Source organism: Chelonoidis abingdonii, chromosome 3 (genome assembly GCF_003597395.2).
Source record: "Chelonoidis abingdonii isolate Lonesome George chromosome 3, CheloAbing_2.0, whole genome shotgun sequence".
Taxonomy (NCBI): domain Eukaryota; kingdom Metazoa; phylum Chordata; order Testudines; family Testudinidae; genus Chelonoidis; species Chelonoidis abingdonii.
The window spans coordinates 216,412,630-216,426,790 of record NC_133771.1 but is presented as its reverse complement, the minus strand read 5'-3'; the positions used below and the strand labels follow the sequence as shown (position 1 = coordinate 216,426,790).

At 50.0% G+C, this 14,161-nt stretch overlaps 1 protein-coding gene and 1 long non-coding RNA gene across 6 annotated transcripts in view; one reads left to right on the top strand and one right to left on the bottom strand.

Moving 5' to 3' along the window:
- Positions 1 to 9,178, top strand: part of BCL2L11 (BCL2 like 11) — a 77,744-nt gene extending 68,566 nt beyond the window's left edge. Inside the window, exon 3 of the mRNA XM_032770597.2 lies at positions 8,245 to 9,178. Within this exon, the coding sequence (XP_032626488.2) occupies positions 8,245 to 8,256 (12 nt within the window). The 3' untranslated portion in view covers positions 8,257 to 9,178. The remainder of the gene's footprint in view (positions 1 to 8,244) is intronic.
- Positions 1 to 14,161, bottom strand: part of LOC116819120 (uncharacterized) — a 198,243-nt gene that overhangs the window by 63,132 nt on the left and 120,950 nt on the right. The window lies entirely within an intron of this gene.

Here is a 14,161-nt window from a genome sequence, read left to right as displayed (position 1 = left end):
ACTCTGTCAGCTGATGTAACCCTTCTCCTATCGCAAATATGTTACGTACAGGACATGGGCAAGCAACTAAACAGGGCAGTCGAGAGCTGTGCCGTCCATGGAGAATCATTTCAGCTATGCCCTCTCCTACTCCAGTGTCTGTTTTTAAGATCAGTGGCATTTTCCAAAGGAAAATCATGTGAATGCCAGAGGAGTGTGAGCTCTCTGAAAGGATGGCACTGTTGCCTGCTGCCATTTGATTACAAAACATGTGAAATATTTAAATGATGATTAAACCAGAAAAACAAAACAAACCCTCCTCTGACCGTGGATGTCCCTAACCCTGCACCGAGTGTTGAGATGCGACCTACTCAGAGGATGGCACACAGGTGAGACCACAGAGGTGCACATTTCCAGCATCCTGCGTGAGTTGCATGAAAGAAAAGAGGGGAAATTATTTGCTATACCCTTGGTTCTTAATTAGTCCCTTAGCACATGCCAATGTTGTCAACCCCATACATTCACTGGGCCCTCGAAAGCATGAGTTTGGCTTTAAACCCTGAGAGTTAAAAAAACAAAACATTTGGGGGTATTCTTTTTCTTTGCCCTCTGGATCTGAGCTTTTAAGGTGCCCCTGGGCCACGTGTTCAGGCTTTTCTCCATAACCACTGGTTAGAATCATCCTCTCTTTTAAATGAAAGCCTAGATCCTCACATCATCCCCTGGCTCCAGGAGCTGGGGCTTTAAGAAAAATATCAAATATTGCAAAAACTAAGGATCAGATACTGAGAATTGTTGAGCAACACCACATCCCTGACATCAGTAAGCGCCTTCAAGTGCAGGGGAAGCACAGCCCCCACAGGCACAAACCAATTCAGGGCGATCAACACAGGATCAGCCAGGGCTGGAGCTTCCATTTAGGTGACCTAGTCGCCTAGGGCACCAGGATTTGGGGGGGCGGCATTTTGCCACCCTCAGCGGCAATTCGGCGACGGGGGGTCCTTCTGCGCTCTAGGTCGTCGTCCGCAATTCTGCGGCGGGTCCTTCATTCGCTCCGGGACCCGCAGCTGAAGTGCCCCCAAAGACTGGGAGCACGGAAGGACCCCCGCCCCGCAGAATTGCCACCAACAACCGGAAGCACGGAAGGACCTCGCCTAGGGCACCAAAAACCCTGACGCCGCTCCTGGCATTAGCAAAAAAAGAACCCCACACCTTGGAGACAGGCACAAAGGAAAACCAGTCACAGAAAAGGAACTCTTCAGATTCTGAGCAGCGGCAGGATGGTGGGTGGGCAAAAATCCTGCAAGATGATGGATGAAGACCTGTCCCCAGGCAAGGCAATGGGGATTTTGCTGTTGATTTCAGCGGGGCCAGGATTTTACCTTTTATCTCCAGAGAAGCAGAATTCCAGTATAAGTAATTTCCTCTTTGCTAAGAATTCCCTCTCTACAGGACTCTCCTTCAACAGCAAGAATCTCAAAGGAGGTCTCTTGAAAGAAGAATGGGAGGGAAACGCCATCAAGTAGCTATACCAAAGGCAGTGAAAACAGTGTGAACAGAGAGAAAGTCCTGTTTTGTAGAGCACACAGGTCAGTCGGCAGCCAGACATTTAGCTCTCCGATTGCTAAAATGGACCAGTTGAAAATCAGGTCATCCCACAATGAAGCCAAACTTCTGCTGCAGCGAGGGAATATGGAACAAAGTTCTGGAGAGTCCCAAGCCAGCCTGTCCCAGAGACAGAGCCCAACAACTGCCCTTTGTAAATGTGGGGAGACCAGACAGAGCGAGCACATGCTGTGCAGATGTGGGTAATGGAAGCTTCCCTCAGGCGGGCAGTGGTGGCAGCCTTGCCTCAAATCTGTCAGCTGTCAAAAACTAGAATGATTTCATCTTTCCATTGCCAAAAGCTGTGAAAAAGGCAGGAAAATGTTGGCAAAAATGAATTATTTTTGTTTTTGTCAAAAATTTTCACAGGAAAAAAAAAATCCCTATGTTTCCCAGCCAGCTCCAATGGGCTGCTTTCTCAACCACGAAAAGGACAGATGGTCCAATGGGTAGGACCCCTTCACCACATGCATCCTCTGAGCCCTTGGGCCTGTCACTCCCAGTCTCCCGGTGCCTCAGTTTCCTGTCAGGGCAATGGGGAGGTGCTCGGTACCATGGCAACAGGGACCGGAGAAGTACCAGAGACAGCTGGCACCTGCTTTCTTCTTGTCCTTCTCTCTTCCAGCTCCCCTGGCCTTCACTTACCCCATCTCAGTCCCTGCAGCCTCCACTCCAGGTCTCGCTCCGCTGTGATTTTAACCTGCCTCAGACCCTCCCTAGCTCCTGGACGTACAGGGAGGTTTGGAACCCACCTCTCGCGTTCCCCCTCCCCGGAGATCCGAGTCCCACATGCTGACCGGCTGGAGGCAGGCGTCCAGAGTGAGGCAGCTGAGACAGCCAGTCACCACACCCAGGAAATGCCCACCAGGGAGCAACGCACAGCCAGGGACCCGGGAACATGGGTTGCTGTGACTGCAGAGAACCAGCCCAAGGCTCGGCCGTTCACCAGCCCAGCTTGGATCACGCCACCAGAAACCTTCTTGTACTCTGCCGGGCTTTCCTCATCATCCCTCCTCCTTGCACATTCCTTTGTGGTCCCTTTGCTCTCCTCTTCTGTCCCTAGAGTTCATTGCTCCTTTCCTTGCCTTCCCCTCTCCCTACAGCACACTCCAGCTGGGCTCCTGGACGAATGTATCCCGCTTCCACAGCCCCTACTGGCATCGTCGCCTTGGCTCCTTGCATGGGGGATGTCAGGGACATCAGGCTGGCCTGCTCGCCAGCCTCCCACTGGAAGCCCCACTGGCTGTCGATTTGGGAACAGAACATCCTGGGAGACGTGGCTGATTGGCTGAGCAGGGCCCTGGAAGCCAGGACTCCTGGGTTCTGTTCCTGGATCTGCTGTGGACTTGCTATGAGACTTTGGGCTTTGAAGCGACTAACAGTGCCCCACCTCGCCTCCATTTGTAAAGGGCTCCGAGCTCCCATGTAGGGAGGTGGTGCTGGAACACGACAGATCCTTGCTAATGTGGCTCCCTGCGCTGCACTTCCCCTGACCCGGCAGCCAGGGGGGCCAGGGCTGCTGTCTCTCATTGGGCCCATGGGGGATGTTAGACCCTCACGTGCTGCTGCCTCCATTACATATGCCAGGCTGGTCCACCACGGTCCCTACACCTCAGACGGGAGGTATCTGGAAGCCCATTCCCACCTGGCCCTCAGGCCCTGGCTGTGATGTGCGTCCCCATGTTGCTTGCTTCCCGAGGTCCCACGAGTTGGTCTTGGGCACACGTCCGAGAGTCAGCGCGGATGCAGACGCAGCCGTCAGACCCAGCATTCACAGGAAGAGCTGAGCTGCCATTCTGATAGGCTCAACCTGGACCCTTTGCCAGCTGGGCTCCTGTGTGCCCAAGGCAAGAGAAGACTTGGGGCAGCTTATCACCAACCACCCTGGCTGGCCCCTGCCACCCTGCAGAGTGGTGATGCCGAGCAGCCCACCAGGGAAGCTGTGGGCCCCCAGCCTATGCAGAGGGGCCACAACCATCAGCAAGCTATTCATGGCAACAGTGGCAAGGAGAGGTGAGGCTGGGGAAAGGGAACGGACAGGATGCCAACGCCTACGAGCTGCACAAGTTCCCTCTCTCTTATGGAGAGAACCCCAAGGGGAACATGAGGAATGGGGGATTATCTTCACACACCAGCCCTGCAGAACAAATGAGATCTTTCTACCACACTCCTCTCCCCAGTCCCATACCCCAGGGCCCAACGGTCCAGGGCCGATGGAATTATAGCTGAGCACCTAATAGTAAATAGCTACTCCAACGGCAGACACAGGGGAGGTGTCTCTGAGTCACAGCAATTCCCAGGGCTGCGCTGGGGGCAGGCCGCTCTCACGCCACTGCTTGCTCAGCGGTGGACGTAATGTCATAGAATAGCACCCCAGTCATGCAAAGCAGGCAGCTAGAAATGCAGCTGATAATAACAAAAGAGCGACAGGTCCATGCCTGGGTCTGATCAATGGCTGAGCTGTCCAAAGGCAGGTGGAGTGAATGGGATAAACCGATTCAAAGTCACTGGTGTCCCGTTTATATTAACAACATGTGTCCTTCCTGTAACGCAGAAGCTATGCTGCCTGTGCTGTGCCAGCATCCCTGGTATTGTGTCTGTTGTGCTCTCATTTAATACTTATGTCAGGAGATAACTGGGACGCTCAACATTTCTGTGTCTTTAGTCATATGTTAATAATGACCAGCCAGTGTGAGAATAGCAGGAATTTGTTGCAAACATGCAAGAGAATGAAGTTGCCTTCTTCATTTCACCACAGAAACCTAGAAGCCAAACAGTGTCCTTATCTGCAGCTGGGACTATAGGAAGCAAACAAAAAAAAAAAAATAGACAAAAAAAAATCTGGGTTTTGTTTTCCTCAAAAACAAAGGGGGAAAAAAACCCCTCCTCTTCCTGCTTCTTAACTCCCAACGGTGCGGGATAAAGAGCCGTGAGCTGATGACCTGTGTCACATTTCTGCCTGCCCATTGTGTCTGCCGCTGAGTGCCTGAGTTACCATTGTGTTGCATTTCCCTCCCTGCAGGTTCACTGCCTTCTGGCCAAACCCTTCCAAATCACTTGAGAAGAGTGAAAACAACCCGACCTTTCAGAACAACAGAAGGCCAATATTACTGTTTGAAAAGAAGGGAGGGATCCTCCTGTGTCAGTCAGGGACCACTACAGCATGGGGACAAGTCAGCCCTGGCACAATGGGCTCACCACTTCCTTCCTGGTACAATACAAACGCTCCCCACCCCAGGAAAAGAGCAGCAGAAACAAGGAGGAAAAATTAATGTTCATTTTTCAAAGCACTTATGATTTCTTCAGTAATTTTAGCCTTCACTCACACAGCAACACCTCCAGATGGGTCAGACGTAGTGGGGCCTGACCTCGGGACCTGCCCAGCTAGGAGAAGAAGTCTGTACTAGCTGAGCTTGAAGGCAATAGCAGACTCATACGCCGCTATGTGTGCTCTAACCACTACAGGGGGACAAAGATTCAAATGGCATTAGCATGGGTGGCACATGCCCTGGGACTATAATGAAGACGTTAGTCTGGTCTCTCACAACAGCTGGCTGGGCCATGCGAGGAAAGCTGTCATGCAGCTTGTATTTTACAGGGGATAAACCAAAGCAGCTAATGACTAGGAATGTGCAGGAATGGGGCTATAAGTATATTCCTCTGTCAGTAGGGCTGTGTCAGCCAATGAGCCCATGTGGCCTGAGCCCAGAATGCAGGGCTGTGGGGTGGCTGCGTGGTGAGGACTGGGGAACAGCTGCGTCAGTGAGCAGAGCAGGGGGTGCAGCTGACTGGGTTGAGGTGCATTCCCTGCTGCGGAGATGCTGGCTGGCCCCAGGGGTGGGCTGCAGGGCTGGCTCAGTACCACTAACTGAACCACCAGGACTACAGCTCCCAGACTCTGGGGTCTACACTGCAATAAAACCCCACAGCGCCGAGTCCCAGGGCCCAAATATCCACACCACGGTGTTACAGGCTGAGCCCTCTGAGCTGGAGACTGTTCCGTGGGGCAGCCACGGCCATGCCGCGAGTCTTTTATCGCAGCGTAAACATGCCCGAAGAGTTAGCGACGGGGATTGAAGGCACAGGGTGAAATCCCAGCCCCACTGACATCAATGGGGAAAGGATCAGATGGGTAGCCCTGTTCATCTGTATCCACAAAAACAACTAGCTTCTTTAAGGTGCCACCGGCCTCAAACAGATTTATTTGGGCATAAGCTCTCATGATGCATCTCTTCAGATGCATGGAGTGAAAATTACAGATTCAGGCATAAATGGGGAAAGGATTTCACACACAGTATTTTAGAGCGTCTGGCCGGAACTGAAGTTCATTCTAGTTGATGGGAAATTTCCACTGACTGATACGGGTGTTGGATAGGGCCCAGTGAACGCTCATCTTGAGCTGCCTTGTCTGGCTGGGCACGAAGGGTTTTTCTTTTAAGGCTGGTTCCCCAGCAGACTGAGGCGGAGCAGGATCTGTGCTGTACATGGAGAGAGAGTTAGGCATCTCTTCATGGGTGGGGGGAGCCAGCTGCCTGGAGAGTCTGGTGCGGCAAACGAGGATTATTAGCAGAGAGATATTTTATGCATTTCTTTGCTCTTCTCCCCACAGTCTTAGCTGGTGTTCTGGAGTAACGTTCCCATGAGGTCGGAGGGGTCGTTGTGTTATTCTGCACTAAGCTAACAAACAGCCAGCACAGAAAAACGGGATTTGTGAAAAATGGATCCTGGGACTGTTAAATCGTTGGGGGGTCACTGCTTTGTTTGGAATGTGAAGGATTTACCGCTACAAATATTTCCATTGCAGCTTTTCTGGTACTTTCACTTTCCTGATCAACTTTAACCCCAATAATCTATTCTCCTCTCATCAATTCATTGTGATCAGCTTGTCTGATCTCCTGCATAACCCAGCCACAGAAACTCAGCCAATGATTCCTGCATCTGGTCCCTAACTTCTGGTTTATCATGGCACAGTGGGGCCTCATCCCTCCATACTAGGCCCTGCGTTGTTTAATATGATTATTAATGATCTGGAAAGTGGTTAGGGGGAGGAAGAGGGGGAGGGAATGAGCAGTAAGGTAGCAAATTTTGCAGATGACACAAAGTTGTTTAGAGATGGAGCGAAGGTTTTCACTGCAATGGGAGACAGGCCCGGCGATTTTTCTCCAGAGGGTGAAGGAGAGTGGTTGCTGAGGGTTGTTCCAAACTGAGAGACTTTCCTAAAGATATTTACCAAAACGTTTGCTCTTGGCTGTGACCTATAGTTTCCTCTCTGCAGCACCTGAGTTTGACCCTGGCTCTGAACCCCCGACTTTGATGTAATACTCAAGGGAAGGGATTCAGAACGAATTGGGGGGAAGGTTTCTAGGTGCCTTTGTGAGAGAAGCTCTATTAAAACATGGCCAGAACATTACAACATAACCTGACAGCTCCGCACCGTCACAGGCAATAGGCTGATGCAATCCTGCAAACCTCATGCCTGCGCTGGAAGAGCTCTGGCCTGCGCTGGAAGAGCTCTGGCATTTGATCACCTTATGACCATCCTGTAGGAAACCCAGGAGGATTCAGCACTTGTCACAACCCCAGCAGCTAGTTGTGGGCTCTCTCCCACGGAGCAAGGAGACGGGCGCTCAGCGTTGTTTCCAAACACGCTCTTTCGAGAAAGGGCTCTGAGTAAGAGTTTCCCTTTTGTGCTGCAGAACTCAGCCTGTGCTCCGGGTAGGGGTGGCTGAAACATTCCCCGTTTAGACTTTATTGGGGCAGAAAATTGGAATTTTCAGCTAAAGAAAAATGTTAATGGAAAATGTTCCTTGAAATTTTTCAGCAGTTCACTGGAAACCAGAAAACCCAGAAGCCAATTGCCTCCCACACTACCCTCCGCCCAGTTTTCAGAAGTTTTCAGCCTTCTTAAAATTTTTCATTGAAAAGTCAAAATTTTCCACTGAAAATGTCAATGAAAACCCAACCATTTTTGTTTGTTTTCAGCAACATTTTCCCCTAAAAGAACATGCACCACCCTCACTTCCGGCCACCTGCAATCAGCATAATCCTGTCCAATGGGAAGCTGGAACAGCGCTCAGCGTGCTCAGTACCCTGAAGAGCCAGCGAATAGAATTGCCCCTCACTCAACACCTGCCTTGACTGAGCCAGGCTGGCCCAGGTGGCTGCTTGCACAGATGAAGGGGGCAGTGAAAGGGGAAGAGAAGAAAACACATCTCCATCCCGTTGTATTGATCCTTCCCCACAGCGCCGTCTCTGGGCGGCATGCAAAGGCTGGGCAGAAAACCAGACGGCCCATGGATACTCAACTCCAATGCCAAGAGAGCAACGTGGGGCACTGAGCACACAGTGGGGAATGACACTGGCCAGGGTTCGTACGCAAGGCTGATAACATGAGGCCCTGCCTGTTGCATGGCCCTGACAGGCCTTGTCTCTGGGAAGGCTGGTTGGTTGTGGCTTATCCTTATATGAGCCCTCTGCCTTGCTATTGCTGCCTCTCAATTTCCACTGCTCCAAATAGGCAACTTTGCTGCTGTTGAGCCCAATCTAGCTCCCACTGACACCAGGCTTTTCACTGGACCAGGCCCTTCACTGGACCAGGCCCCTAAAGAGCACTTTTATCACAGGTGAAGCCTTCATTCTCAATTTCCTCCATTGTTTCAGGTCTGCCTCTGACTGACACCTGGTGCTTGGACCTGCAGGGCGGCGTACAAGCCTGTTCTTCAGTGCACTGCCGCCCTTGGCAACCCAATTCCCTCCCTGCAACAGAACCGGAGCTTTGCTGCGGAGAAAGTTTTCCATGCAATGGCTGCAGTGTGCAGTGGCTACTAGCGCTGGCCTGCGGGACGAGGAGGAGCAGAGAAGCAAAGGGAAATGTGTCCAGTTTGTTTGTAAAATGCAGTTTTGAACAGATTACTTTTGCAAAATTCATCTCTCTAGGTTTGTTTGGCTTTGGTTTTTTAAATCTGCCACTAGTGAAAGCAGCAACAGAAACAACTCAACCGCAGCAAAGGGACCCACAGGAAAACAGAACACAAGCGCCAAGCTTTTCTCAAAGAATTTTTAAAAAATGGAAACATGGCTCAAAATAAACATTGGAATTAAGAAAAATAAACATGAAACTGGAATTCCTAAAAACAAAAGTGAGAGGCTAGGGCCAAGTCTGCACATGGAGCTTCTAGGGTGTAGCTCAGGCCAGCAAAGTTGCACATCAGTGCTTATTTCATCTGGGCTCCCTCAATCCTGGTATAATGACGTCTACTCCGAGGGCTTTGTCCGCGCCACTCTGCCAGCAGAGCTCCGTAGTGTGGACAAGGTCACAGCTGGTGAGACGGGTACATTTCTGATCCCCTTCTTGTAAACGCATCGGCTACAACAGCTCATGCAGAAGGAAACCAGCATGATGAATGGATGCCCAGAACGGAGCTGCTAACGACAGTGTGTGTGTGTCCTTCAGCAAAGAGGAGGCCATGGGGGGCTCTCAATAAGGTGCTCAGACAAGATGCTTCAGAGGTAGTGGAGTTTATGCAGCTGGAAGCTAGGGGAGCAGAGCACAGAGGTTATTTCCGTGCACGGCCTAATGCCAGCATTGCCCTGGGTGAGAGCAGAGGAGTTGTACCTGGACTGGGCGCCTGTGGGATTCCACGGGGGGGGGGGGGTGAAGCTGTGGTTTGGGCGAGGCAGCATACAACACAGGAGGGCTGGACAGAGACTCCGCAGCAGTCTTGGCTACTGTGGCTTGCAGCTGCGGGATGAGGAGCAGGACTCGCTTGCAGAGCAGTTGCTCCCTGTCCCAACTCCGGGATACAGGTGAGTATCAGTGTCCCATCCACCCAGGCACCACCGAGCCAGAGGCACAGTGCCAGCGGAACGACTCCCACCTCCTTCTCTGGGAGCTGCATCAGGCCCCATGCTGAGTGGTCATCTCACACTGCCGCCTGGAACATCAGAAAAAACGGAGGGAGAGCGGGGGCTATATGGAACCCGCCCCCATTAACCCAGGTTTAGAGCACAGCAAAAGAACACCGTGCTCCCATAAGCACTTCCAAGACTCGAAGGTGATTTTAGTCGGATGGTAATTGCTCTGCTCTTATCTTGATACGTTGCCCAGAAAGTCAGAGCAGTGAAGCAATTTACATCTAATTAACGACTGAAGTTCAGGGAGAGTTTCACCCAGCAGTCTCCCGACCACTCACTTGTACAGAACGTGCTGACATGTATTCCCAGCAAAGCCCAGCAATTCCCTAATCACTTGGGCCATCCATTCTGACCCTCTGTATTGGGTTAGACGTCCCTGCGTTAATTCCACTAGATTTATCAATATAGTCTTGACTCTCTCCAATGACTACGCCTCAACTCCTTCCCTTAGGAAGTCTGCGCCAAAGCGTCCCGCTCCTCTGTGAATGTTTTTGCTCATATCCAGCAGGTATTGTTCCCGCTTTAAGCCATAAGTCTATGTTACTATTCCTACACCCCTCAGAGTAAATTCGTTCCACCTTTGATGTTACTTCCTTGAAGGGACACATGCACAGTTGTGGCAATTCTGCAAAAACAGACTCCAATGTGAAACTGCGGAACTGGAATTAATTTGCAAACTGGACACCATCAAATTAGGCCCGAAGTGGATAGGTCACTACAAAAACTAGTTTCCCCCTACTGTTACTCATACCTTTTTGTCAGCTGTTTGAAATGAGCCACTCTCATTACCACCACAGACGTGATTTTTCCTCCCGTGGTATTCTACTGTTTATTGAATTGGCTCATTAGACTTGGTAAGGCAACTCCCACCTTTTAATGTCCTATGTATATATACACACCTGCTACTGTATTTTCCGTACATCTGATGAAATGGATTCTAGCCCATGAAAGTTTGTGCCCAAATAAATGTGTTAGTCTCTAAGGTGCCACAAGGACTCCTCATTGCTTTTGCTGATACAGACTAACGCGGCTACCGCTCTGAAACCATGCACTGTTATGTCTCCCCTGTGATCTCCATTAGTCTAGACTGGAGGATAGAGCCCAATTTTAGTGGAGATCCATTCCTGGGCCTGATCGGGGCCAGTCTTGCCCACAGTGCAACTTAAAGTAGTCTCAGAGCTGCTCCAAAGTGCACCAGCTGCTCCAAAGATCTCGAAGGGTCAAGACACCATTTCTATATGGGACCTCAGGACTCCTTAGGTAGCTGAAATGTCACATTCCAGCTGCTTTGTACTGTGCAAAGTCTGGCCTTTGGAGAAATCCCTGTTACAATGGTCAGGTGGGAGAAAAGGGCAGATGGAGTCATCAGTGGTACCTCAAGCCAGTGCTGTCTTTCCCCCATCACTCTGGTGGGCACTACACTGGTCCTATGCCACTCCCTTCCTGGCTACTAGCACTAAAGACATGGCTGGGCAAAAGAGGCCATGATGCGGGTGTCCCTGTGCCTGGCTCATCCCCACCAGTCAGAACAGCCCTGTGGGGCTCTAGGAAGTTGAACGCAAGTTTGATCAGCCCTCAGGCTGCTTTAAATGTAGATCTCACAACGTAAGTGTAAATGGGGAATCATCATTGAATGGGTGTGTTTCCAGTGGGGTCCTGCAGGGAATGGCCTTGGCTCGGTGCCAGTTAACATTTTTATCAATGACGTGGAAGAAAACATAAAATACTCACTGATACATTGTCCAGATGATTGGGGGAGAGGTGAATAAGGATGCGGACATGTCACTGATACAGAGCACTCTGGACCACTTGTGAAGCTGGGTGCAAGCAAACAAGGTGCATTTTAATACAAATAGATGTAAATGCGTGCACCTACGAACAAAGAACTCAGGCTGACACGATAGGGGGCTCTGTCCTGGGAAGTTGTGACTCCGGAAAGATTTGGGGGTCGTGATGGATAATCAGCTGAACATGAGCTCCCAGTGCAATGCTGCACCCAAAAGGGCTACTGCAGTCCTGGGATGTGTAAACAGGGGAATCTCGAGTAGGAGCAGAGAGGTTATTTTAGCTCTGTATTTGGCACTGGTGCGACTGCTGGTGGAATCCTGTGTCCAGTTCTGGTGCTCACAATTCATGAAGGATGTTGATAAATTGGAGAGGGGTCACAGAAGAGCCACGAGAATGATTTAAGAATTAGAAAACCTGCCTTAGGGCTGGTCTACACTAGAATTGACATGGGTAGAATGGCATCTCTCAATGGTGTGAAAAATCCACAGCCTGGAGAGATATAGCTATACCAATGTAACCGCTGTGTAGACAGCGCTCGGTCAACAGAAGAATTCTTCCATTGACCTAGCTACCTCCTCTCAGAGCGGTGGATTACCTACACAGAGGGGAGGACCCCTCCTGTCTACACTGAAGTGCTACAGCTGTGCTGCTCTGGCGTTTAAGTACAGACACACCCTTATGATGATAAAACAAAGGAGCTCAATCTAATCTAATCTAGTTAGTTTAACAAAGAGATGGGGCTGACTTGATCATAATCTATAGGTATCTACCTGGGGAACAAATATTTAATAATGGGCTCTTCAGTGCAGCAGAGAAAGATCTAACACCATCCAATGGCTGGAAGTTGAAACTAGACAAATTCTGCCAGGAAAGAAGACGTGCATTAACGATGAGCGTAACAAGCCATTGGAAGAATTTATCAAGGGTCATGGTGGATTGTCCTTCACCGGCAATTTTTAAATTGCAATTGGATGTTTTTCTAAAAGCTCTTCTCTAGGAATTACTGGGGGCAGTTCTGGGTCTGTGCGATACAGGGGGCAGCTGGATGAGCACAGTGTCCCTTCAAGCCATGGACACTCCATTTATGCTAGGAACTGGCTTGGGCCTCAGCTGGGCCCAGGGGAGCATAAAAAGGGCTTTAAAATCACCTTTGCTGGCCAGCCTTCCAGTAAAGCAATGAGCATAGTTCAGCTGGACCACAGCATGTGTCTTGGTGCTGGTGGTACAGAGAAAGGCCTGGATTGCCCTTTGGCCTTCAGTATGGACCTTGGATACTCTACAGAATCACTGGGTAAGTGTCTGGCCTGTGTAATGCAGGAGGCTGGACTGGATGATCACAACAGGCCCTCTTGGCCTTGAAATCGATCTGCCTGTGAAGGGTTTCACAGGGCGCGCCACAGCCTGTTAAAACGGGACAGGTTCTGGGGAAAGCATACTGCTAAAATAACCTCTGTAACTAACTGGGGTTAGCAAACAGCCCTAGAAGAAGAATGAGTCCATCGCTGGGATTTCCTCCTCTCCTCTGTTGGTGATGTCTCTCACAGGAGTCGTTTTTCTGCTGTTTCAGTTGCCTGTGTTCCTCATTTTCATCTTGGCAGGTGAAGCATGTTCCTGTCTGTTGCATGCCCTGCACTCAGAGCCACTCCCAGTGCTTTACTGCCAGCTGTATTTCACAGAATGTATCAACCAACCACGCAAATGGCTTGTTGTCGTAGTCTCACTCCTCCCCACCCACTTACTGCCTTTGCTTTTATTTCACCACAAATAATACATGACAGACAGCTGATAATATCAACTGTGGTTTGGAACAATATTCTCTAGCAATCACTAAAATATGACTTTGAAAATATAAATGGGTTGATAAGTGGCCATTGTAAATATTTATTAAGTTAAGCAAAAGTGCAGGCCGGGAACAGATGAGATGGCACAATCGGATGATTCAAAGAACAACAGTGCCATGATGAAGTTCTCACCGAAAGGTGTCCAGTTACATTCAGTGTATTTACATATTTAAAGGACTTCTTCTGTTGGACTGATAAAAAGAAAACAAAGGACCAACTTGTGAGTTAACTTTGGAGCTCTGTCCCCATCACAAACTCTTGCAGGAATTAGCACGTGTGGTGATTTGTGCATAGCGTGTTGAACAGAAAATCAGACATTTGGATTTGTTTCCATTGCCGTCAGTCTCACCCAAACACGCAGCTCGGCTTCCGTCGAAGAGGGTCCTTGTTTAAAACTGGCCAATTTTTAGCTTTTGACCAAATGTTTTAAATGTGCCTAAATGACTTAGGCTAATAAGACCCATTTTCAAAGTGACATAGGTACTTGGGATCCTAAATCTCATGGAAAGCCAATGGGACTCTAGCTCTTAGCAGCCAGATTTTAAAAGTTATGTAGGCACCTATGTGCCTCTTGAGGCTTCTAAGTACCATTAAATATTCCCCCCCACCCCGAGATGCCTGGATCACTTTTGAAAATGGGACATAGGTGCTTTTGGAAATGTTACTCTGAGCCACAGCTGCGCCATAGTGAAGCCTGAGTAACTGCTGTGTGCGTAACACGAGCTGAATACCTGCCATGCGTGAGTTTAATTTTGCAGACTAAAATCCATTGAAAGAAAGGAGGGGGTGTCACGTTCTGGGCTGCAGTCCAGACCAGTGAGGGGTTGTGTCACCGCCTGCCCTGTAACTCTGATGGCCTCACAATGCTTTTGCTGCTGTAGCTCCCAACCTGGGCCACTCCCAGCCAGTCTACCAGCCTGCAGGTCACACCCTGAGTGTCTATGTGTAACTACAGCCCTGGTTCAGCCGCTCCGACCCCAGCAGCCTGTCAGCACCACATCAGCCACACTCTGGCTTCCACCAGCCTTGGTTAC